The sequence below is a fragment of the Phlebotomus argentipes genome, unplaced genomic scaffold (genome assembly GCF_947086385.1).
Source record: "Phlebotomus argentipes unplaced genomic scaffold, Phlebotomus argentipes genome assembly scaffold_18, whole genome shotgun sequence".
Classification (NCBI taxonomy): domain Eukaryota; kingdom Metazoa; phylum Arthropoda; class Insecta; order Diptera; family Psychodidae; genus Phlebotomus; species Phlebotomus argentipes.
The window spans coordinates 11,354,380-11,381,208 of NW_026776177.1; the positions used below are offsets into that span (position 1 = coordinate 11,354,380).

The following is a 26,829-nucleotide window of genomic DNA, read 5'->3' on the forward strand; positions in this document are numbered from 1 at the left end:
GTGAAAATTAAATTACTTCTGCTCGGTAGAAAGAAGAAAAAAATCTCAGACCCAAAATTGACGAAAGTACGCGCGCCCAAAGTGACTAAATTTCACCAATTGATCCTCTTCTTCGTATGTATCTGCCTCGTTTCTTGCCTCCCCGCCTTTGTATTCGTGCGATTTACGATTGTGTAGGAAAATTGCATAGTTTATGAGGTATGAGATCATTGCAGTGTTTTATTGAATGCATATATGCAATTACTGTGTTGATCTTCTGAGGAGAGTTCATTGCAAAATTGCGCCCGTGATGACGAAACGAAGGCGCAAGAGGTGAAAATTTTCTTCTCCATTGAAGATTCACCAGATGTTCTCTCTCAGGCTCTTTTCTTCTACACTTTCCTGCATTTTTTCCACTTTTTTCCACTCACATTCATAAGACGAAAGTCAACTGGGTGTTATTCTCTCAGAGTGACGTTAAACTAAACGATGAGAGATGTCGAATTAGCTAATTTTTAACTCAATTAGCATATTTATAATACGGCTAGATTCAAGAAACTCACCAACTTTTCTATGCTTTTCAAATTTACACTCGTTCCATGAATTCTACCGAAATGATTCAACTTTAGAGGAAAGGAAGGCTATTTTGAACAAAATTCCAATTTCACAAAACACAACTATTGATAGTTTTAATTTTTTAGGAATCGAATTTCAATAGAATTTTAAGCACTATATCGGAAAAAATTAAATGTCTCTCCAAATCAAATTTTTGGCCGGAAAATATTTTTAGAACACTCATAAACAAATAAACAATCCTGCAAATTCTATATGGAAATTAGCTGTTGATCTTTATGAACTCCGCCCATTCGAATGCTCCGCCCCTTGAAAAATTCTTACAAGTGTCTTGCAGACATTCCATAGAAAAATCACAGCTAGCACCCTATTAGCCTCAGCTCTTCATTTTCAGTCCGTCTCTGTGCTCAAGATCATGGAATTCCTTTTCTCGCTCTCCTCACCTGTGCAATGGAATTCAATTCAAGCTCGCGAGAGTGAGCGAATTGCCTCTCTTTTGCTATGCTATTCAATTCTTCTGTGCGCCTCTCAGCGCGGAGAGTCAGTTGAGCCTCGAATGTGAAACGATTCACATCGATTTTCACGTAGTTCACAGCGAAGTTGTTAAATAGTAATTTCTTCTCAAGTCTTCCCGTGAAGCGACCAGAGGGGAGAGGAATCTTCTCCAAGAGTGCTTGAAAAGTAATTGCATCGAGTATTTTATACGTCAATTGAATATTATTGTTTTAGTGGCAAGTTTTGAGTGAGGATTGCACTTGACACAGAAATTCAAGCAAATTCCTCAGCCAAAGTGGGACGTTTATGTGAAACACACACAATTCGGTTAATGGTTTTTCCATCACTCTGAGGTGCAATTTTACTCGTGCACACGGATCAGATCAGGATACTCCTCATCTCTGCCACTGTGGCCACTGCGGAGGTGGAGCGAGACGAGCGTGGTGAATTTAGGTGTATTTAGTATACTTAATTAGGCGACGTCATCGCTTCTCACCTGGTCTCGCGGGTACGTTGAAAAAGATACAGTGAATGGGGAAAAAAATCCCGCAATGTCAAGAGTGTGGCGCGCGAGAGAGCAAAATCCATTCCCAATAATATGGTGAATTCTTTCGGGTTCGTCGCTTAAATAAACACCAAGTCTTTCGTTTAAGTGCACACACTCTGCCGAGCCTTTCCCAGACTTGTGCGCTCCGTTGATTTTTCTGTATAAATTCCACCGCATACACACACTCTCCGCGCCACCATGATTCTCTTGTGTCTGTGGCGATCATTCTCCATTGCGATCTCCTCTTCCTACAACACCATCGCGAGACTCTCGCGGCCGAGCAATTCCAGTTTTTCAAACATGTCTCAACCCGGAGCCCCCTTCTGGCTGCCCCAAAACCACCACTGCGCGCCCGTGAGTGTGTGTACGCGACTGACATTATACAAGAGTCTCGCAGCATTTTCACGTCGCCTTTTTTCCAGCAGCACTCCATCTCGGCGCGGCTGCCGTGCAAACGGCAAAATAGAAGGAATTTAGAAATTCACTTTATGTATTGATATAATATTTTCTCCATACCCGATCTTTATGATGTGATTTTACACTACAGCATCGTTACGAACTTTGTTGCACAATTTGTCACTCTGCTTGACACAATTTTCCTGGCTGGTGCGCGTAATTCTTTTTTATTCACCATCCCGCAAATGGACTATTAAATGTGATTTTTATATCCATTCCGAGTATGGATCAATGTAACGATTGAAGGAGCAAACACACCTCGACCAGCGCATTTGGCTTTCAAATGAGTGAGATTTATTTTCTAGCCGAACTAGATAATAAAAATCCCTATTGAGAATTTGTCTAGACTGCCTACAAATGGAAATGTGATTTGCAATATTGATAAGCCAAGAAATGGTTTAAAATAGAGTAAACTACTTGCTATCAGACATTCAATATATCGTTGGGTTTAGACTAAAGTATATTGCGATCACTTATAATGTACAAAAGTGATTTTGAAAATAAAATAGTTATGATCTGAAGTCAAATTACTATCGAGCACTTGAAACATCAAGTCCCCATGTGAACAATGAGCAGTTTAGGTACCTCCAGTATGGTTTTTGTTTTGAGAAGATTTAGGAAAGCCAGGGATAAATTATTTCTAAGATACGTAAAACAAACACCTACCATCCGAATTTAATGATATTTCTTTAAGGCAATAATCTAAAATGACTATAAAAACAACTGAAACCTTGACGAAATCGTAATGTATAGACAAATTGTATGGATAAACACTAATTTGTTATTTGATCTTCCTGGACTTATCGAATATTTGTCTTTCGATACTTTACTTTCGACCCGACAATATTGTCATTAAGACATTATAGGTTTCAAGTTGTATGCAAGTCGAATGTTTTGGATTGCTTTATTCTGCTAAACAATCCCAGTTGATTGAGATCATTTCCACTGATGTCACATCGTCTGAAATGAAACACCTGGAGATATAAGATTTCTTGCGTTACATTTCGACAGATTTCAGGCGGAAATGTAAAAGGAAATGTGAGTGTTTGGCAGTGGATTTCACCCGCCTCCGAGGCATCGCATCACAGTGTTGAGATAAGCCCATGATATTCCTGCCCATGTTACATAACAATTTCGACATTTTATCGCACAACACTATTTTATTAGTCGCACACCGCGGATGACAGTGTGGCACACATTTTGGTCTTGATCCATTAGAATGTATTGATTGAATGATCAAACCACACACGCAAAAATCCATCGTGGTGATCTCACGATTGTATTTTTACAGCTTGATCGTTTTTGTGCCTCTTCCTCTTCTTCTTCTCTCACCCAAAACAACCAGCGTGCTTGTTATATCGCACGTCTCCTAATCGCCACCTGATGAAGTCAGTGTGGTGTGACACAATTAAGGAAGTTTTCTTGTGCGCTGATCGATTTTTTTCGCCTCAAAGCCATTCCCGTAAATGGCAGAAATTCAGCTTCACTGTCATTGAATTCTTTTCACGTCTCATTGACTTGCAAATTCCCTCTCGTGAGGACTCTTTGCTCAAACAATTGGCTCTTACATGAAAATTTCACCTTCGGCAAGTTCCTCAGCACATCGTCGGACCAAAATTAGACAATTTATGTGCTGATGATTGTGGAATTCACTGACCACGCCAAATATGATGAATCCCATTAGGTTTGTGTGCACAGAAGAACCTTCAAAAATGTTCGAGCGCAATTCTAAAAGCTCAGTCACTGATCTTCACAGTAAACCAAAACACTCTTTGAAGACGAGTTAGAGGAAAAAAAGAGAACAATTTATGCAATTTACGTGTGAAATACCCACAGTATGAAGTAATGTAACAGTGAATTCTAGCTCGAGTCACTGTTTGATCAAATTTTACTTTCCCACCTCACACATATTCAGAGAGGATTTTTTCTCCACCACCTGTACATTATTAAAATATAATTTTTTGCCCTCTCCGCGCAACATCCAAGCCATGTGAAGAAGCGCTCCACGAAAAAGAGCATCAGCAGCAAAGCGTGAGATTTTACACAGCGACAATAGAGAGCTTTTTCTAGCGAAGAAGAGATTGAAATAATCAGTGTTGTGTTTTTTTTGCTTCGCAACTCTTCAACGCCAAATAAAGCATTCTGGCGGGAGATTTATGCTTTATATTCCTCACCATATCTCTCCGCACCTCAACTGTGTCAATTTTCTGGCCGTTCTGCAAGGAAATCCAGTGCTGGCGCGTAGGAAATGACGTGGGAGGGTGCGCAGATCACATTGTGGTCAGTTGTATTCTTCACCAACTGATCGCCAGCAGTTCGATTACTGAGAAAAAAGTGGAGCTATTTTGTGTGTGCACAAATCATAAATATGTTGAACAGCACTTTCGCGTGTACGGCATGGATGGAATGTAATCAATAATTTGCGATAAATGGCCAAGAGCGATGGGGGAGACGCGGAAAATGGCCTCAGCACGCGAAATTATTATAAAATTAAATGGAGAGTGAAGAGAGAAATTTCTTCATCAAATAAATTAATTCACTGAGCACAACATCTCTTTTTTCGGGCGATGAGGAAGCTGACCACCCTTTCGCCATGTTCAACAGATTACCATACAGCAACACAGCAATCTCATACTAAATAGTACAGAAATGTTTAATTGCAGCACAGATTACTCTTGATAACTCTTGCAGAAGTTGCCGCGCGGAGTGCACTTGGCCATCAATCCCACAGCTGAGGTGCGGAGTGTGCATGATTAAATGGTGTGAGCGCGATTCAGCCTCATGACGACCATGTATCGCCCAAATTTCTACGAGTCCACGTGCCTGAGATGCAACGAGATTGTCTACCAGGTGGACCGCGTGGGACCGCTCAAGGACTTCACATTCTTCCACTCGGGCTGCTTCAAGTGCATCCACTGTGGCACCAAATTGACCCTCAAGACCTACTACAACAATCAGCACAAGCAGGAGGACAAAGAGGTGAGTCGCTTGCACTCATGCTTGATAAGAGACAATTTCCATTTATAAACGGCCCAACACTAGATTTACCATTGTTATGAGCAAGCATTCTTCTCGGCCTACTCTATCTTCTACGGACATACACTAATTAGTGGCTAATACTCCTGCCGAGATATCTTAACACTTTACACACTAAAACAATCCAGTTGTCTTTCCAAAATATCATTCTCTTCATGATCTGTACTCGAATACTAAGTACACTTTATTACTCCATAGAGTATCGTAAGGATTTTGTGAAACTACTATTAAAATTCAAGGGTGTATAAATAAAGTATCAAATTCTCTGGTAAATCTAGTGTTAATCGCGCTCTTTGAAAAAATCAAACACCGTTTTTCGAGCGATCACTCGATCAACAATGCGTGATTGTATCAAAATAGTGGGCTCAATTAATCATGCTGGATTTGAGATTTTCTCGGAGTTGCGCCGCGAAGAGGTTGGCAGCATAGAAAAATTGCCTATTGGCCCACCCACTTGAAACATTCCTCGTCTAATGGCAAATTGTCTTGTCGCCCACTGAAAGGTCTACTGCTCGTCACACGTACCAAAAAGTGGTCCTGGTCACTTGGATCAGACATCCGTGGGAATACGGCAGGCGCTCAACGTACCCAAAACCAACAAGTTCATCAATGAGCAGATCAGAGGTCAGAGAACAGATCAGGACGGTGAGTGCGAACAAAGGTGGTGAAGAAGGGCAGAAAAGAGAAATTTTTACCCGAGCAAATAGACGGGGCTCTCGCGCCTGATACGCTTCATCGAGAGACTTCTTGGTCACTCCTGAGGTCTGTTTTGTGTGCAAATGACCCATTGTTGGCGATAGATAAGTTATTAACTATTTAATCGCCATACATTTTGAGAACACAGAAAAAAGAAGCGAAAATATTGGTGCGGAGAGTTTCTCTTTTTCCACTTGGCTCTCTCTCTATCGCCTTTGTCGCGATCGCGATGCATGTGATAATGTTTTCTAACGAGAAAATTGATTGCCACAGAGTGAGCAATCAATTTATGCTCTCTTATTCAATCCACTCTAGATTGAATATTTGCTATGATTCCAACTTTTAATCAAATGGATGAACTATCCCATGAAAAAATGATCATCTTTCGTCAATTTTAATGTCAAAGATGCCACATTTGAATTGACGGCAGTTGAACAATCGATCTCTAATTAGATTTCTTCTCCTGCTTTGCCCCAAAAAGGATCCCGTCAATCCACACCAAATGGTTACCACAGAGGCCGAGATTTGAATTCATCGGCAAATGACAGTGACTACAAATATGGTAGATTCGACGCCAGTGCACTCCACATTGCGCACGCCCTCAAGCAGACGGAGATCCAGAAGGCATACAACAAGAGACGCGAGAAGCCTATTGACTTATATTTGGTGAGTGTTCGAGAGCATAATTTCCATGTGATTTGTTCGCCAATTTGGCAAAGTAGCAATTTTCAGCCACAACCATCGGCAATCTCTCACGTTCGCGTTTGGAGTGCGTGCGTCTCATTTTGGATGGGCTCGAAAAGAGCGCGCCATATATTTTTGCCATTCATGTGAAATGCAAAGTATCCAACTGACCGAGAGACACTCTTTTCTGAGAGGCCACGAGAGAAAACCGTATTCAAATGCGGCGCACTATCGTGACGATAGAATATTGTGGATCAATTTAGAAATTATCCACGAAAGAATTTCTCATAATTTCAAGTAATTTCGCATCCGACTCTCTTGATGACTTTCTTGTGGTGAGGCAAAAAATATCGTTGATTGATCCTCTCCCGAGCCAAGTGCACCGTGGAGAAAAGGTCATTTAAAATTCATTTTTTACACTTTCCAGAGCCCAAACATTCAGTGTAACGCGCAATGGATGAAAGAAAAAAGATCCCAAACAGTTGAATGAAAGTAAAAATGAAAATGACTAATTTACGCCTCTTTTTCACCACACATTTTCACCCAACAATGTCTTTACAGTCTCTCTCTCTCTATCTCTCCCTCTCATTCTCCCAGCTATGGCAAATTGATGAAAATCAAGCCAACAACAATAAGTAAATGAAGAAGAAAATCTTGCAGGCAATAATGGCGCACAAACAATGATAGAGAGTGAGGAAAAATGCAAATTGATAGCACTAGTATTTCCCATTCATGTGATATCTTGTGCGTTAAATACCTACCATCTGTTGGACAACATTAACTTACAAGATGAATAAACGTAGTGCAATAATTGCCGCTGAAAAGACTCGATTTGCTTAAGTAAAACGTGTTCAAGTGCTTGGACGAAAAAGCGTACGAAATTTTCATTGATATTTCCTACCGATCATAATAATGAAGTGCATGCGAAATCCCTCAATTGACTCATGTTCAATTTAATGGCATAGCAAATAATTCCATAAATCACCTTTCATGTCATGTGGGAAATGTTTATTTACCGACGAACGCGCGCCTCTGGACAAAATCCTCGAGTTGAATTGATCCCAAAACAGGGTGCTTTGTTCAAGAAGACAAGCTTGAGGAACACAAAGAAGCTTATGAATGATTGAGACACTCTTTCCAACGAAAACACCCTGCATGTGAAAACCATTTCGGTGAACAAGATGATCAGAGGGAAGTCACGAAGTTGTTCTCGCAAAGTACAATATCGCGTCATGAACCGTGAAAATAAATCAATTGATTAAGAAATTCACTGCGACTCAACTTATGCATAAAAATGAAAGTATTTCGGTTGTGAAATGCAAATAGCAGACGGAAAAAAGCAGAGCAGATTAAGTTAATTTCTCTGTGAGACATTTAAAAGAAAAAAACGACACTTGAAGAGCTCGAAAAAATGCCTAATCGAAAAATATTCAAATGAGTGTTTGAAAATGTTATTTTCCTAAAGATTCCACCTTCCACGAGGAGATATTTTTATGATTGTATACATTCTGTAATCTCTCTCTCTCTCTCTTTCTCTTCACTTAGTAATTATATGGATAGCAAGTCTTAACGGCTGTTGCGCATCGTTAATGAATTTTTTAGTAGAGCGTTGAAAAATATCAAAACATCATCATGAGCTCTACCTCTCGAAAAAAAATGTACTTCAAGACATTCTAATTTATCGCTCAGCGCATTTAAATACCGACAATCTTGCACTCAACGCGCAAAGTTCCTTCATGTGAAACTCACTGGAAATTTTTGGAGGATCGATGAATTTGAAGAATGGAAGAAAGTTCTCGTCAAAGCACTTTTCATCAAATTTAATAATAATTGCACAGTAAAAGTGCTGAGAAATTTCGTCGCATTAGAGGCTTTTTAGGATCCCGGCACACTTTCCAGCTAAAGTTAAGACCAGAAAATATTGATGGATAAGTCGTGACTTACTTTATCAGTCACACAAGAAGACAATATAAACTTCCCAATAAATTAAGACTCGTCTCACGAATCAAAATCCAATGCAATCCAATTGACATAAGCGTGCGTCTTTCATCACGTTTCGTTTGGGACTCACCCAAAAATCGCAATTATGCTAATGATGTTTGATACATTGGGAGTGTCTCTAAATTGCAGATGGACTAATTTCTTAATTTGATCTGAACTCCAGATTAACTTTCTCACCAACATCTCCCAAAATGTTGGATTTCCACTTTTGATTTCGTTCTTTCCTCGCGCGTTCATCCAACAAGACGTCGCGCAAAAAAGTGATTTGGCTTTTTGCATGTTCAATGTAAATATTTTCAAGAGAGCGCGCAAAAAACGTTGAACCGAAAAACACTTTCTCCGTTCAGTTTCATTGAGGGAATAAATATTAAGTTTTTAGCTCTCTTTATCGATCAACTCCCAAACTGAAATGCAATATAATTTCATCGAGCAAGAAAGATCTAAAAAATGCGTGAGGCAAGTTTGACGAGAATTTGGAGGCTGAGATTTGTTAAAATATGCAAAAATTGCCATCTGGGTGGTGATATTTGTCCTACAAATCCACCCACTTGAGTGGCTTCCAAATAAAGCCCACAAGATTGTCACTGGTTTGCACGCCCGATCTGAGCGCCTAGCAAATTTCAATTGTAAATTCCAAAAAACAATCTGGATTAGCAAAGTATCGAGAGGGCCTCTCATCGACAGCCCAAAAGCACAGTCATATCATCAAACAATGCCACGATAAATCACACCAACTCTTCTCTCTCTCTCGCGTACAAAACTCTGTCTCCAAATTATTTCTTCACACACTTGTTACCATTCTTGGTGAGATCTCTTCGTGGCGCCAATTTATTCCCCTGCTCATCCGCCCACAATTGCCCGTCAATGGAGAGACGCTTATTGAATTAATTATGCGGATCAATTTTCCATTAAAATTCCATCAGTGTGTGTGCGCGCCTGATTTTTACTCAACAAACCACACTCTGTCAATTTTTGCCACCACGCCATCGCAAAATGCAACATTTTCTGAGGAATAATATCAAATCACTTTCATCGCACGCCTCATGCCAGCACTCACTGAGACAAACACATGCTTTTCTTTCTCAAATATTGCAATTAAAAATCAATTTGCCTCACAAAATCATAATTTTCGACAATAAATCCTCGACACGTTTGTGCATTTATTTCAAGTCACAAGTATTAATTTCGGCTGAACCTGGCATCACAAATCTGGCATTTGAATGATTTTCGGGATTTTCACCTGTGTGAGTACGACGATGACTTTTCAATATATCAATATATGAAACTTTCGCACTTTTTCTAGATAATCACTTAGTATTCAGAATAAATTGTGTCTTTAACGCAAGTACTGCAATAATCAATCATATTATAAGTATAAAATGGTCGAGGAAAAATGAAGAGTTTGTGCGATACATAAAGTCAAGCATTAAATAAAGCATTCTGTTGATAACTGAATTACTGGTTTTATGAGTGTGATACCAAGGAGTTAACCTGGAAAACCATTAGAAAATTATTGATTTCGCTATATCAACATAATAAAGCTGGCCGAAACAACTCAACAGCATCGCTAATCGATATGCCCAATACACCGGAGTCTTAAGACGCCCAAGTATCATAGTAGATGGCAATACTTGAGTGCGTTTTGCACAAATAAGCCATATTTTCATGTCCAGATGCTCAAAAATATCTCACCCATTCATCCTCGTGTCTTACAAAGCCACTTCTGGGCCTACATTTAATTACACATTCCCCCTTCTTCAGCACTCGCTCCGAACAAGTGCTTCTGCAGTTCAAAATAAACAAACTCGCCCGAAATGTAATTTTCCTCCTACGCGATTTTTACACGGCACCCGCGCGGGCTCGCAATTAGACGAAGGCACGAGATGAAGATCTGAGAAAGTCACCATGTGGAGCGCTCTTTTGGCGCCACACTCGTGAAAATTGTGGTAGAAAGTACAATTCTTTTCACACCACGAGGGAGAGAGAGAAAGAAGAGAAAATAGCCGGGCAGAGTGACAAAAACCCACACGTAACAATTGCATCACACCGGAGGGCAGAAGTGTGGATGCAATTTCTCAACATTGTGGATATATATAGAGTTTTATGGAGCACGAGATGATCATCGAAAAGTAAAAATGTCCCGTTGTTCATTTGGCCAAGCAATTGTGGGAGAGATTGAACTGAGAAGGGCCTCTCAATGGTGGCTAATTAAAGCCGCGTTGGATGTGCAATTACTCGCCTTTTCCTCTGCACTTGACTGACTCCACAAAGAAAATGCTCATAGAGCTGAGGCGCCATTAACAGTTTTCCACACTCCCACGAGATTACGCTGCCATTTCTTGGAATGAATCAATGCTTGCAACTCACTATTTTTCTCCTCATTGCAGGATCGAGCTGAGCAGGCGCGCTTGGAAATGAAGCACCGGAAGGAGGAGGATGATCTGTATAGGAAGTTTGCGCGCAAGAGAGAAGAGGAAGACCGCAAAGTGCAGGCAGAGATTCAGGATGAGTGGGAGCGTGAGTTGCAGCGCCTCACGCATAAATTCGAGAAAGAATTGGCAACATCGCGACGCAGCCGCGACGAGCAGAACATCCTCACGATGCGCCATGAGCAGCAGAAGGAGGATCTGGAGAAGAACATGACGTTGCGTCGCAACAAGAAGAAGGAGAGCCTCACGCGGAAGATGCTGGAGCATGAGCGCAGCGAGACCGCCGCTCTGGTGGATCGCCAATCCAGCGAGATGCTGGAGCTCATTAGTGCGCGCCGCAGTGAGTACATGCAGACGGAGAGCATCTTCCTGGACGACGAGTTCACGGAGGGCACGCTACCGCTCGAGTATCCCAATGTGGCGCCGCCGCCGGCTCCGCCAACAGTCAGCAAGTTCCAAATCTACACGGATCCCATAGAGTTCGAGGATGTGGACCGTGTGGCCATCACGGTGGCCAAGGAGGACCAGAAGACCTTCACAGATCTCGTGCGACAGCTGGTCGGTCGGTGCACCAGCGACATCGAGAAGGCGCGCACGATCTTCCGCTGGATCACCGTGAAGAACCTCAACACGATGCACTTCGATGACGATCTGCGCGGCGACACGCCCATGGGACTCCTGCGCGGCATCAAGTACGGCACCGAAAGTTACCACGTCCTGTTCAAGCGCCTCTGCAGCTATGCCGGCCTGCACTGCGTCGTGATCAAGGGCTACTCCAAGAGCGCCGGCTATCAGCCCGGCGTTCGCTTCCAGGACTCTCGCTTCCGCAACTCCTGGAACGCTGTCTACGTTGCCGGAGCGTGGCGCTTCGTGCAGTGCAATTGGGGAGCGCGTCATCTGGTGAATGCCAAGGAGGCGCCCAAGACGGGGCGCGGGAAGAATGACAGCCTTCGCTACGAGTATGACGATCACTACTTCCTTACGGACCCGCGAGAGTTCATCTACGAGTTCTTCCCACTGCAGGAAGAGTGGCAATTGCTGAAGCGTCCCATCACACTCAAAGAGTTCGAGAATTTGCCCTTTGTGCGCTCTCTCTTCTTCCGCTATGGCCTCCACTTCGCCGACGAGGGCTATGGCGCTGTGGTCTTCACCGACGACACAGGAGCGGCCACTGTCCGGATCGCCATGCCCGCCGACATGCAAGGCTGCCTTATCTTCCACTACAACCTCAAGTTCTACGACAGCGAGGAGGATTCCTATGACAGCGTCTCACTCAAGCGCTTCGTCATGCAGGTCAGTTGCCGAATGAGCAGCTCAAGTCCATCAATAATAGCTTTTCCTCTTCAATTTTCCAGTCGGTGATTGGAAACATCGTGGCGTTCAGAGTGCATGCGCCCTGTTCCGGGGCTTTTCTCCTGGACATCTTCGCCAATGTGGTCACGCCGCAAGAGTACTTGACCGGGGAGCCCATGAAGTTCAAGTCTGTGTGCAAATTTAAGGTGAGTTCCTCTCACTTGTCTCATAAAGCACAATATTATACTCACAAAACATCTTCTAGATTTGCTGCGAAGAACTACAGACAGTCATGGTGCCCCTGCCGGATTGCGCGAGTGGCGAATGGGGCCCCACCAAAGCCACTCGCCTCTTTGGCCTCGTGCCAATAACTCATCAGGTGAGTTTCTATGTCGTCTCTCCACTGTTCAACTCTTAATCCAGTGTCTTATCACTGCAGGAACCTCTGATATTTGCCGGGAGGATAATTGAGTTGCAGTTCCGGATGTCGCGGCCACTCACAGACTTCATGGCGACACTGCACAAGAACGGAATTGAGGAGAAAAAGCTGGCCAAGTACATTTCCCACAGCATCATCGACGATGTCGTCACGTTTACAATCAGGTAGACTTGTCCAATTGATTTGTGTTCCTTTTCCTTAACTCTGGATGTCTTTGCAGCTTCCCGGAAGAGGGTCAGTATGGCCTGGACATCTACACACGAGAAGTGGGCGCTGTTTCTCACTATCACAACAACAACTCATCGAGTGAGAAGCACTTGCTCACGCATTGCTGTAAATATTTGATAAATTCATCAAAGCGCAACTAAATTGATAATGTTCTGGGGATGCAGTAAGCATTATTAACAGATCCTCCTCACTGTCTTAACACCCAAAAATCTCTCTTCACAACGACATGGTGCTAATCGATCAAAAAACTACAAGAGATCAACTTGTTTGAACGATATAACTAAAAACTCTTTTCCCCGTTTGTTACTGTATATAATGGAGACAAAAGAAATTCAATGTATATTATAGACAATCAAATAAACCATTATTATTCTCGAATTCTGTCCAATAAATCATCAACTTTATCCGATAACTTCTGCAACTCTGTGGACTCCTGAGTTTGACTCTGGTGAACTTTCATGAGATCAGTGAGGACAGACCGATTAGTCTTCAGCGTCTCCAGACTTTCTTGAATCTCCATGAGCTTTGGGACGCATTCCTTAAGCTGGGTGTCTTGGAATTGCAGCTGCATGTTCAGATATTCGAACTTCTTCTGTAGAGTTTTCATTACAAACGGACGAAGCTGCTCCTGAGGCGTCTTGCCCGTGGGTCTCCTGTAAAAGACGTCAGCTTAGGCTTGCTCTCATTCCCTCCTCACGCTCCTCACCATTGTACACCCGCTTTATCTGGGGCCTCCTTTCGCAGACACTCCAGACCTGCCAAAGTCTCAGTGAATTCCGCCTCTTCCCACATCTGATCGAACTCACTCAAAACGCTCTTCTGTGCAAACTTCCTGAACTGAGCATTAAAATCCTCAACATCCACTGCATCGTTGGGATCCTCCAGAAAAACTTCCGTCATTGGCTGGAAGACGCTGGGGCTGCGAGAAAAATACAGTAAGACCTCTCCAGGCACTATCAACTCACATCTCGGTGATATTTGGACTCACCAACAGGCCGGAAGTGGTGCAATACATTGTCAAACGCACTGTTTTGCCCCACGACCGACCCACAAGGAAGTCCACGAGGAGAATGAGAGAAATTCCTGGAAATTTGTTATTTCATAAATGGAACCTAACCTCAATCCGTCGACAACCTTGCTGAGATCCTGCATTAACTCCCTTTTCGCTGATTTTGCGTAATTCTCGTAGATGAGCTCTTTGATCTTGAACTCATTATTCTCCCCCATGCTTGTAAATCAGAGGAAAATCGTGGAAAACCAGAGAAATGTGAAAAATCTCACCGTTTTGCCTCCAAATGCCGCTTCACTCCTCAAATCGCCAGCAACTGAACGAGCCGACGAACTGAACGAAGCATTTTTCCGGAAGACGAAAGCATGATTTGCACATTCGGAGCCGCGTGGTGGCGCGACAGTCGATCACAGAGTTTTTCGGTGGTCAGCGCAGAGAAAAGTGTTTTCAGTGTTGGTTCTCGTCTTAAAATTAAATTTTCATAGGTAAGTCCCTCAATAATTCGTGAGCTATTGATTAGAAAATAGGCGGTGATGTCCACCCCACAGAGTGGAATACATAATTGTGGGAGAAACGGTGAAAAATGGTGTGTTCGCTCGGCTTCCCCTCACCTCCGGCCATTGGAGTTTGTGGAAAATGGCATTTTTGCATAAATTCTTAATTACTCGTCCGTGCACGCTGTCTCACGCCGCAAATCGCCTCAATTATTCACTGGCCGATGTGTTCCACCGCGTGGGGTGATCTGGGGGCGCACGGGTGGCTTGGGAGGGTGAGTTTTGGGGTGTCCGGAAGCCTCCTTGGCTACTGCGTCGCCTTTGTCCCGGAGAGAAAATAGCACCTTGCCCGAATGGGGAGCAATGGCGTGGGTGCTCTTTTAACTGTATTTTGCGTGAGATTTTGCGTGGCTTCACCCAGAAATGCTCAGCCAGACACTGTCCTCGTGACCTGAGCTATTTTTCACGCCTCCGCTGGCCGCCCAGAAGGGCGCAGCGGCTGGCAGATTGATTGGAGAGCGTTTTTCATTGGAGAACTCCCTCGAGGAGCGCCCCCGATGACTCACTCTTCCGCTGGCTCGTGTGCGCGTTTTAATGAAATAATCGATGAAGATGAGGGAAGGACACTGCGCGCTCCCCCGGGCCAAAATCCCATCGCTTCTCCAAGCCGCTGAGTGCCAGAGGAAGCCCCAGAAGACCGGCAGAATGGCAGGGAAATATCCCGGTTCCCTGGTCGCGGTAGGCCTTGGCAAGCTTACGTGAGTTGTGATTCTCTTCTGTGCCGTTCTGCTCGCTTCTTACGTGGAGAAACTGCGCGCCTCTATTGATTGATCTGGGAAATAGAGAGCGATAATCCAATTAAATTTATCACTTTCGAGCGAGAAGAGATTATACACTCTCCTCCCCGAAATCTTAAGACGCGCTTCAGTATTTTCTTATGGACTTGTAATGAAAGATAAGCAAAAAGTGTTTTGCTTGCCAATAACACTGTTTAAACATCCTTTTAATTCAATGCCAGCATATTTTAAACACTCGTTCGTGTAGTATTTTGATAATTCAATGAATTGGAAGAATTCTTTTTACGCATGGTGTGACTTCTAGGAGTTTTGCTGATGAGGATTTTTTTTTTCACAATTTGGGCCTCTGCTTTTCCGCCAAATTCTGTGAAATTGTGTGCATGAGAAAAGTATATTTTGCATGTTAATAGGAGCTTTTGGTTTTCTCGTTGATCACAACTAGCTTTGACAGCTGCCGGAATTTGAAAATTCTCCCAGTAACGTCGATTTGCTGATTTCTGAGCATTTTCCGGGGTGTTCCCATTTTCTTTGAAATACCTGATATATTTTGTTGGATGAGGGGGAGATCAATAAGTTATATTACCGCTGCAGAAATCACATAAATGCCACAATATATAAAATCACGGAGCATTAAATCTTGAGATTCAATTTAAAATGAAATTTCCGAACGATGTGGCGGAAGCATGAGTGTACACATGTGAAGGCAAAAAGTGCAGGTGCAAAAGCAATTTTGATATAAAATATTGTGCACAGACAAAGGTAAATGGTGAGACACACCATAAGGCAGGCGGTATTTTGTGTGTTGGAGAGAAGATGATGGAGAAGAAAAGCGAGAGAGACGCTGAAATTCAAGCTCTGAGGCCTTAAATAATAGGAACCGGCTGACTCTGCTCTGACCACACAATCACACACTCATTTTAATCTCAAATCTGTCTCTATCTCGCGGTGGAATTTTCAAGTGTTTCCTAACATAATGCTTCCACAGGGAATTCTTCGCGCCTCTTGGCGCGTCTCATGCAATGCGAAATATACACAGAGAAAAAATAATTCATTATTTTGTTAGTAAAAGTTTGTACTTCTCTCACTGTCGGATTGTTTCTTTAACAATTCTTGTAGATTCATAAGGAATTTTCCTGTTCCAAATACTATTTTCACTCTGAGAGACTTTTCAATTGAGTAAGATTTATCCAATTTAAGTTTATTTGACAGAAATCATAAGAATAAGTTTTGCGGATTGTCCGCAGTGAACAATAAAAACTGCTTGATATTGTGCTAAAATTTGTTCGCTTCTGAGCATAATAACATAACATTTTCTTGCAACAGATAGTAAAACGTGTTTGAAATCCAATTTTTATAAATAAAAATTTGTGATATTTACAACTAATGAATGACACAAATTTCTGCTAAACTTGTTGGTTCTCTCTGTGTGTCAGACAGCAAGCAAATTCACGTGTCTCCTTTTGATATCACGAATATTGGTTTCTTGTTGGAATTGAGACACAGTTGAAAGCACGTCTGGGTTGAAAAATGAACTTGAATCGTGTGCACAGGAGATTCGCGGCGCGCTCCAAAAGCATTGATCCATTTTTGGAAGTGTATCTCGTGCCAAGATCAATGCTTAAGTGGTCAGACTACAAAGTCATCGTTGGCATGGTTGTTTCGACAAAAGTAATGCTTCTTTGAGCAAGTTGGTGTGGAGTTGAGACAACCTTGAGAGGTATTTTAATATTTTTCTTTGCATTTTTTCTCATGTCGCGCAATTGCTTGTAGCACCGAAAAAAAAGAGTGGAAGGTAGACGAGATGGTTTGTGCGCTAATCTCACTCTCAATTGTTCCACGACAAATTGGTGAATTTGGATAAATTTCAGTGTGTCCGGGTCTTGCTATTAAATTAAATATTTACACGATGATCATGCGAAAAGGAAATATAATTTTGCTTTTTGCTTTTTATCTCTGAAAGTGTGTTATAAAAATGTCATCTGTGAGCTTTTTGAAAACATAATAAAGACTGTTGGGCTATAGCATTCTGCACATTATGTACAAAATACATAAATAGGGGGAAGACATTAAATTTCTCATGGAGTTCATAGATGATGATGACACGGTTTAGCTTTTATACTGCAAAAGACGAGAGTGGAAAAATAGCAACTGCCATACAGAAGAAGTAATTCAATAAAATTGTATTCACATATAGCAATTTTATTTAATTAAACTTTGACGCACTGCAACGTGAATAAATGTCAAGTATATAAAGTGTATTATATGATATGAACGACGGTATGAGAGAGAAGCGAGTGAATTGAAAGATTCCTCAAAGGAAATGGTGAAAATTGTCTGGAGAAAACTCCGTCTTTACTCACACATGGCGATATGGTGGAAGAAGGCGAATGCATGTCAGTAATTTGCCGCTTGTTGGAGTGAAGAATGTATGGTGTATCTCTGTCAGAATATATATGGTTAGGTAAATTGCAAACTGTTTATTTTTAACGCCTCCCCCTTTTATACTAAAATTCATTAATAAAATGGTGGAAGGACAAAACACGATAAGCATGGTGTAGGAATTGAAGAATAATAACACTCATTTTCAGATATAACATCATCCTGTATATATTGCATAAAATTAAACATCCATTTTTTATCTCTTCTCAGTTTTGAACTTCTATGAGGAAAGGCTTCAACATGACTAGCAACGAAGAATTGTATGTCCCCATTTTATCACATTGTACAATATAAATTTACATATGCTTATTGTTCTTCTAAAAATGGTGGTTGAAATGCGACGTGATTGGCAAGTTTTCGTCTGAATTTCGAATTAGACACAGTCTAAGAAGCGAGAAGTTTGAGAAAAATGATTGAAACCTGAAACAAATCATCTCTTGAGCTGCGAAAACGCCCTGATTATAATATAACTTTGCTGTGTAGCGATTTCAAAATCATTAAAACCGGACTATTAGAATGTGGAAGTTATGGCCTGTGTCTTCATGAAGCGCCCAATGTGGCGATTCAATGAAGTTCACATATTTAGATAAAGTGAATAATGAATTTTGCTATCGTGTCGCATCGCACCATTGGCTTGGAGATGATTGTTTAACTATGTGAAAAGTCGACATAGCTGTAGCTGGGCAAAGACTTAACGGGAAGAAGAATAATAATTTTCCAGCGCACACCTAAATTATGTGTCTCCTTGTTGACTGTATAAACTTTCAACATTTTATCCATATTGATTTTTCTCTTTACACGAGCTCACGGTTGTAATTGAAAAGGCAAACATTAAAATGTTGAACGCGATAATTTATTATGAAATGTATTAATGAGTGTGTAAAATGGTTCTCGTGAATTGGGAAGATGTTGAATGCGGAGGTAAAAAATGAGTAAATGTGTGGAGGTAATTAAAATTGATTGAGAATGATGCTAAAATAATTTCATGAATAGCAGCGTCTGTTTTTGGTGTATTATGTGAATTAATTGTGCAGAAGAATAGGAAGGATGGATGTAGAGGAGTGGAAAGTGATGAGAATGAAGGTGGTTTCTTTGTAATGTATCACAATAAATATGGATTTCACATTGGCTCACATCTCATTTAGCGGCATCGCCTGCATTTGATTGGTATTAAATAATATAAATTGGAATTCAGTGGATTTGTTTTGCAAAAGTAATGTGGGTCAATGCAGATGGCAATAATTTCTGTGTTCTTGTCATTGTTGGCAAAATTGAAGAGGCGGTTTTCAACTACGCATTTGTGTGCTTGCAGATTGCAAAATGAGTGGTATTATGAGGAATATTTAACGCACGTGTAATTACAATGAATGTTTATATTGATTTTTTTCCATGCTTTTAATACCAATGAAACTCTCGTGTCAATTGATAGATTCTCTCGTTAGTTTCCAATTCACTTTGATGCTCACTAGTAATTTTGATAATTAGATTCTCACGAAAATCCACCCTCCACTAGGTGCTTAAATGTTTAATCAGTGAGACTGTGTGTGTTGTGTGCTCTTCTACATGTGTATACCTGCAAATGGATAAGAGAAGCAGTCTTTTACTAATAGTCTGTGTCCCACTTTAGATGTTTACCAATTCAGAAGAGACGAAGAGACTTATCATGGTAAACTTTCTCACAAGTTTTTAGCTGATGGTGTCGAATTGCATTCCATTTGATGAATAATTTCACAAGAGGTTGTCTGACATGCGGAAAATTCTGAATATCAATCGTAAATTGCATTAGACTTTCTGCCAAAGAGTAGAGAAAAAGAGTTGCTTGTATTAAATTTGGGCAATTTTTCATGGATAGAATTTCTCTTATGCGGGACTTTGCATATTTCCCGCAGGAATTGGGAAGAGTGGAAAATTGGAGAAATATCAAATATAATCTGCATTTTGGGCGGTGGAGAGATCAAATATTGTTATATAAATTCAATAGTTATGCATGCTTGTGCCCGTGATTGAAATATTTTCCAATATTTCTGCATATATTTACTCAATTCACCTCATGTTCTTGCGTTATGTGGGGAGAGGAAGAGCATAAGGAAATGTAGGGTGCTTCAACTCCACAAGAGTGCATCTCTGAGAAACACTTTGATTGTTAAAAATTTGTCGTCTGAGTGGGGAGAATGAAAGTGTGAGAGATGGTAGTAAAATTCCGCAAAAATCGACTCTTGGGCAAAGATATTTTGCAAGAAAAGACGGTTTTTTTGTGTGTGTTGAATGACGGTCTGTATCTTTGAAGCATAGAGAGAAGGAGTTGTCTTATACATAAAAAGAGCGAAGAAAGATGCTAAAGTTGGGCTGAGAAGAGTGGAAAGAGACACGGGAAATGTGTTTCTGTGCAAATCTCCGGAGTCAATTTAGCAGAGTTTCTTCAAGTTTATGTGTTTATTGGTTGTATCTATATAGTGAAGGGTGAGAGAGAGACATTTTAACCGTTTTGGAGAGACAAAAGAGTGAGCAATTTTGTCTTTTAGTTTTGACATTGTCGGTATTTGTGTGAGTGCGGAAAACTGTTTCACAATTTTATGTTTGTTCTAGATATTAAAGGTGATTTGATTCCCTCACTCTTCACATTGTATCTTCGTCTTTGGAGACTTCATAGATAGAGACGAAGAGATGTGAAAACATTGACCATTTTGTTGGTTTGGAGTAATGGAAGTTATATGAGAAATTGTTTACTTTGCTCCGGATAAATCATGTAAATTTCCTTGTGAACACATTCAAGTTTTCTTGAGATATAATAAGAAAAGGTCTCTTTCTCACTCACTCTTGCTTGCAAAATATGTACAGTACAGTGTTATATGTATGAACGGAAATATCCTTCAAACTTTATCTTCGTCTTTGGCAAAATAATATTGATGATGAGAGATGGCGAAAAGAGTCATGACGATGAAGAATTTTACGATGCCACAGTCTGCTTTTCTAAGTTATAAAAACTAAAGGGATAAAATTCCCTTTGCACTCTTTTCCTCATGTGCAGAGATACTGGAGAAGAGAGCGTGGATGTATGAAGTCTCACTGCCTTTTAGTGGGTAGCAATTAACTGTCCGTAGAGAGTTACAAATTGTGGGTGAAATGTTACCTTTTCCGACTGCTTATTTGTTAGCTCTTAATTGCGGGGGATGAAATCATTTGGATGCTCTTTATTATCACATGGCATTGGCCTGTGTAAATTGCAAAATTAAATTGATTATGACCCAGGGAAATAGTGTGCATGTGATACAAGTTTAATAGGGTTGACATTATTGATTAGCGTGATTGAAGGCTATTTCAGGTTAAACCTGTGTGATAAAGCTGGGTTATTGACCCGATACGCATTGGTTGAGCGGAATATATAGGGTGTTCCGTGGGGTTTTCTGCTGGAAAATTTTGATCATTTATCCTAAATGACTCAGAGGATTCACACGATGGACAGAGAGTCTAAGTAATCACCTTTCTAGTCTGGCAGTGAATGATTAAATGAAATGGAAAATATACACACAGTAAATTTATTCCATACACTTTTTTCGTACACTGTGTGAAGTCGATAGGGGTGGTTTTTCCTTCTATTTATTGCAAATTGAATTGCAGCGGAAAATCGGCGGGTTGGCGCGAGGGGGGAGCAAAAGGGATTGAATCTCTTTCTCGCAATTGCTGTCTAGCTCTCGATTCTCCCCTTGATTTTTCTGTTCCTCCTGATCGTACGATTGTCCCTGCACGACAGACTGTATGCATGATAGGAGGAAGACAATTGTAGTGTATGTATTAATAAAAACGGCATTTTTCTCATGCTTAGAGAAGAGAATGAAAAAGGGGGTGGTTTGGCATTTTAAGCAATTTCACGTATACAACATTGTGTGGAGACTCATGTATATATATATATATATTTTCTTTGCCATCCAATTTTCGGAGAGAGCGAGGAAAACAGACGGATAAAAGGGTGAAAAGTGAATAGAGAGAAAAAGTTGCTGTGAGAGGAAAAAATCGAAGTCTCTCTTTTTAAAAAATTCATAGACATTCGGTCGACACGCGATGTGGCCATTATTTCGTAATCAATTCGTGTGTAAGTAAATTAACAGTATGTGAGACAGAGAGCAAATGAAGGACTACCCGATGGAAGAAGATGGATATAAGAGTGGATGTGAAAAGTTATATTTGATATACAACCAAATTGGAGTAATACTATATCGACATTTTCTACATGGGTTGAGTTTAGGGCTATTCTTAAATTTCTCCACCATTTCTTCTTCTACATGTTTCTTTCTACCGTCCCCTTTTCATGGAGTTGCGGTCAAATCTCCTCGAACAGCCTGAAAAATTTTCGGTCAGACCGTCATGATGTGAACGGAAAACGGATGGAAAAATCGCTTTTTCACCCCCTTCACCGAATGTGTGTGTATGTGGCTAAATTCGATGATTGGGAATTGTGTTATCTGTTCCTGTACATGAAATAATTCCAGTTAAATCGGCGTGGAAGAGCGAGAGAGAGAGAGGGTAGGGGAATGAAATCAGAAGCAGGAAGAGGGTAATTTTTGATGGACTTTCTTGTTGGTGTGAGGGTTTGAAATAATGAAAATCGGAAATTTAGCGTTTTATTAGCATAACAGCGGAATCATATTTTTCATGTCTAATTTGATTACGCCACTTCATTTTCATTCACAATTCACTTTCACGAAAAAAGGGAGTTTCTTCATTTTTCTTGCTCACAAGTGAAATGTTTTAATTAATTAAGTTTCCCTGTGCCTTTGACTTTGCACAGAAGGAAATGTGAGGAGATATAGGAGATGGGAATGGAGAAAACTTCTAAAAAATATAAATTATACATTTTCCAGGTTTGACTAAATTTTATCTGTGATTGCTTCTCACTTTTGATGGCCACGTAATTGTGATGCCAGCAATCAAAGGAACTCTTTCAAGCTGTTAAATAATGTAATAATAAATCGTGCATCCTTCAAATTAACGCATACAGTCGTTTTTATTAATTTCATAGACAGAAGAAACAGTTGCTCCACAATTTTCTTCTTGGGAAACATAACTTTCTGGTTTGGTGTGAGAAATGAGCGCAAATGAAAAATGGGTGGTGGTGAGTTTTAATTAAATTAAAAGATTTATGCTTGCAGTGTAATGTTGGTGAAAAAAATGACGTGAAACATTTTAGAGCAGGAATTATCATTACACAAATTGATGGACTATTAACTTTCCATGGACGTTTCTTGCTTCACTCCCGCGACCTCTTTTCATCCATTTCACCATAGCAAGTGTCCAATTAGGCGAACCCTCAATGTATATGTGTGTCACTTTCAATTTATTATCTAGTTCTTAATGTTTATATCTCTTTACTGGCTTTTTTCTCCATTCGCTCCATTCGCTAACCCTCAAAGTTGGTGGTTTTCGACTGTCTTGCTGGCCTATTGAATCGATTCAGCGCTTTTGGGCGGGCGAAGGGCAAACAATTGTGTGGTTTTCGGGGTAGGAAAAAACATTGGAGAGAAAGGGAGATATAATTTTTGAAATGAGTGATGGTAATGTCCGTGAAAGGGGAGCCGGAGTAAAAGTTGTGAGGAGAAAATGGACATTATTGTTCAAATATTCAGCCAAACAATATGAAGCAATCTTGTAATGAGAATATAATGGATGTCAAGCGAGAGAGAGAGTGAAAAAGAAGAAGAGATCCACTAGAGAAAAGGCGATATTCTCATGTATAGAATTTCCTCTCAAAGTGTGAAGTATGAGAAAAGGGCTCTTTAAGAGGGGGCGTCATTGCCATAAATTTGATCACACTGTTTAGTTTTCAATTTGTCCTTAATTTAATACAACATTTCACTTTGAATTCTGGGTAGAATATGGGAATGCGTGTGTTTTATCTTTCATTTGCCATGCTTTTGCCCTCGACAAATTATTTATATTCTTCCCGGATCTCTTTGATTCCGTCCAAAGGTTGTATTTGGAGTGAAAATATCATACATCGAGAGTTATGAGTTCATTCTCTTCTCTCGGGCTGGGTGTAAATATAAATTGTATACAATTTTCTGAGGAAAATTGCCCCAATGATAGAAGATATGGCTGCCAATGGTGGAAAGATAAGGCAGTTCGTGAAGGATTCTTTTCCCTCCTTTCCTGTTGTTGTAAGAAGAAGGAGAGAGACTGAAACGCAATGTGAAATTCAATATCAATTTTCAACACTGATAACCATACGGTGAAGTAATGATCTAAATTTGAACACAATATGAAATTCTATTAGATATTTAGAGGGGTTGATATTGATTTTTTGAAATTCTGACTTTCTTCTGAAATTTTCAATGACTCGTGACTGTGGAATGGATGAATTTTCATGTGCCAAAACTGTGTATGAGAGTGTCTGAAATGATGGGTGGTTCTTGATTAAAAATCCATCACGTTTTCTCCTGACTCTGAAAGAGAACACTTCCACACAACGCTCTGAAAGTCATCAAGATTGTATTCATTAGAATAACGATTTTTCTGAACGTCATTCTCTCTGTAGACTTGCGTCCGTTTACCGCGAACTTTTATGATATTTTCTCCCCAGACAGAATACGCATAAAGTGCGTTATTATCATCGTTAAATTGTATCTCTGCGGATGGAATTGAAGATTTTCACAATTCTCCATGCGAAAATCTTCCATTTGTGTGCTGTGTGTGTGTGTGTGTGGATTGTATGGCAGGGAATTGTGTCATGCGGTGAAAAATTCAAGCTGTACAGTGTGTGTCTGCGATATTGCAATAATTGTATGAATTCCATAATACGCTGTACAATTGTATATGAAAATAAGAAGAGGTTATTTTGTGGTAAAGTTTGTCGATTTTCTATTATATGATTGCATAGGGAATGTGACAGTGTGTATTTTAGCACAACAATGTGAGAAAAGGAGTGGAATTTTTCCTTTTCATGCCTTTCTCTTCATCCTGTCTGTCTATCGTCAAAGTGGAGAGGCATCAGGAAAAGATGGTAGAAAATATTTTGGAGGAATAAAAGGTTTAAGGAGATAGCATCCTCTTCCTTTTTCTCTCTTTCATGCAGACATTCATGGAGTAAAGAAATAATATGCAATATTTTAAACATCCATAAAAAGACATATTAAATTTATTTTTATTTCCTAGGGAATATCGTGTGCTGAGAAATCCTAAATTGCGATATCCCTTCGTCTTTTCTTCCGTTTCTGCCATACGAAATTTCCCTTCCGTGTGAGGGAAGAATAGGACTCTTTTTGGGAAGAAGAATTTCTCCGTCCCGCATCTTATCTCTCCATTGTGCCACATAAATTATTCAGGGCATCAATTGTGACGAGTCTCAGTAACAAGGAGTTGAAGGAAAAGGTTTCTGTCTCCGTGTTTGACTTCTTGAAGAGGAGAAGGGTTGGGGTGATGAGGCAAAGTAGAGTGGGATATGATATTTCAGTGGAAATAATTGAAGATCATCTATCACTTTGGGCTCACATCCAATTTCTACTATGCAATGCGCGTCTCAAATTACCCGCATGTCTGCCAATAGGTGATATTTTTTTAATTTCATAATTATTATCCACTGCTGGAGTTTCCCTTGCAACATTGTATTATTCACATGTTATCCTGGGAAAATGTCTCAAAGTGTCCATCAGGTTGCCGATGATAGAATTATAAGAGGTGCGAGTGGAAGGGGGTGAGAGGGGATGTAAGATAATTGAAGGGGAGGAAAATGTGGATCACATAAAATCATTGGAGTATGGCAAAATGTTCTGTAAGATGGTTTGAGTGGTGGAGTTTGAATTCCCGCAGCATTTACGGGGTGCGTAATTTGCATATTTGAGTATGTGAAATATGGAAGAATTCTCTCAATGAAAATTTCATGGACTTTCTAATACAAGAGAGTGTTTGATAGTTTTCGAAAGAGTGTGGAGTTGGGGATTGGAAAATTGAGAACTTCGTTGGGGTGGCATTTTCAGGGATGGAATGGGATGGGATGGCAGGGTGGAAAATCATGTGAAAAACACGATAGAAGCGTGTGTCGATTTCATGTCACATCACACTTGTGGATAAATTCAACAACTGTATGTATGGATTTTTCCATTGTGTTTTATTGAAAAGAAAGAGAGAAGTGGGAGGTTTCAGGAGTGGAAATCATGAAGATCCTCCCATGTTGTTCGGAGGATTCACATTAGAAATGTGTGAGGAAAGACGAAAAAAGGGAAAAAATGTACATTTCTATGGGAATAAGAAAAAGAATCTATTCTTATATTGCCTTCTAAAATCATTATGATGCAAGATGGTGATGAAGTAATAATGTTTGTATCATCACGACTGGTTGAATCGTGCAGAAGGAGAGGAACAAAAAAAACTTGATTCAATGTATTTTCAGCGAATTCCTGAGAATGTCGTCACACATGCTCAAGTGTAGTCTCGAGTGTTTGGAATTAATGTGTTGACTTTTTGCTAAGAAATATCGATATTATGAACTTTAAAGAGATACAAGACAAGCAAGAGTAGATTTTTGGAGGACAATGCTTAGCAGCTGTGCTCGCAAGTTTCTGTAATCGTTAACCTTCATCTTTAGCATCTCTAAATCCTTTGAGATATGATAGCAATTTTATGACACGTCTCTGCGTCGTAAAATATAAATGCATTATCAAGATTTCACGTTTTTTGCTAATGTTGGTAAGCCCATCGTAATTTAAAGTATTCAGTCAGAAGTCATACAAATACTCATACAAATCTGTTGCCTATCTTCACGAAATAAAGACCAGAGAAACTGCTCGTTCTGAAGCATTTCGAACTGTAATTCTATTGACACATATGCATATAAAACATATTGTCAAGTGCATTTGTCACAAAAGACGCTTTAAAATTGAATAAAAGACGTGCGAGAGGTCGAGATGAATAATTTTTGAGGAATGTTTATAATATTTGTGAACATTACCATAAAATTGCGATATACATAGGAGGTTAATATGTATAAATATAGGTGTACTAACAATGATGTACTTGGCATAGAAGGTTTCATCATGCTCTCTTTTTCCTATGCCTTATGTATGGCTTTTTGTACATTTTTCAATATTTATGTGTGAGGCGGAGGGGGAAGATCGATATGGGTAAATTGTCATGAGAGAGGGTGTGGGAAAAGAATATTTTATAAAGCGATATACACACCTGAATGCTTGGTGGTCGCGCGATGATGGTGAGAGAATTCCAGGTAGAACATTTTGTGGTGTGTAG

The 26,829-nt window shown here is 40.3% G+C and overlaps 3 protein-coding genes across 7 annotated transcripts in view; 2 read left to right on the plus strand and 1 right to left on the minus strand.

The window, feature by feature from the left end:
- The first annotated feature begins 1,189 nt into the window (after positions 1–1,189).
- LOC132260343 (hillarin) lies at positions 1,190–13,009 on the plus strand. Of its 4 annotated transcripts, none has more exons than XM_059758392.1 (9): positions 1,190–1,233; positions 4,742–5,029; positions 5,590–5,731; positions 6,264–6,448; positions 10,855–12,189; positions 12,252–12,395; positions 12,455–12,568; positions 12,629–12,792; positions 12,849–13,009. In XM_059758392.1, the coding sequence occupies exons 2-9, from the start codon at positions 4,832–4,834 to the stop codon at positions 12,994–12,996; spliced, it is 2,430 nt and encodes an 809-aa protein (XP_059614375.1). In that variant the 5' UTR covers positions 1,190–1,233; positions 4,742–4,831; the 3' UTR covers positions 12,997–13,009. The 4 variants fall into 4 exon arrangements, with proteins under 4 accessions (XP_059614375.1, XP_059614374.1, XP_059614373.1 ...); XM_059758391.1 differs by lacking the exon at positions 1,190–1,233 and adding an exon at positions 1,453–1,555; XM_059758390.1 differs by lacking the exon at positions 1,190–1,233 and having other exon boundaries at positions 4,171–5,029.
- Positions 13,010–13,022: 13 nt separating this feature from the next.
- LOC132260344 (uncharacterized) lies at positions 13,023–14,178 on the minus strand. The gene is made up of 3 exons (XM_059758395.1): positions 13,974–14,178; positions 13,563–13,775; positions 13,023–13,509 (listed from the first exon to the last, which is right to left on the minus strand). Exons 1-3 carry the CDS (start codon positions 14,081–14,083, stop codon positions 13,224–13,226), a joined length of 609 nt encoding a protein of 202 aa, XP_059614378.1. The 5' UTR covers positions 14,084–14,178; the 3' UTR covers positions 13,023–13,223.
- A 64-nt stretch (positions 14,179–14,242) lies between these two features.
- The window catches only part of LOC132260731 (heterogeneous nuclear ribonucleoprotein K), a 35,486-nt gene continuing 22,899 nt past the window's right edge, over positions 14,243–26,829 (plus strand). Inside the window, exons 1-2 of one of the 2 annotated variants that reach the window (XM_059759041.1) lie at positions 14,248–14,350; positions 17,806–17,855. In XM_059759041.1, the coding sequence (XP_059615024.1) occupies positions 17,818–17,855 (38 nt within the window). In that variant the 5' untranslated portion in view covers positions 14,248–14,350; positions 17,806–17,817. Of the gene's footprint in view, positions 14,351–17,805; positions 17,856–26,829 lie in introns of both variants that reach the window. The other variant, XM_059759043.1, reaches the window with a different exon arrangement.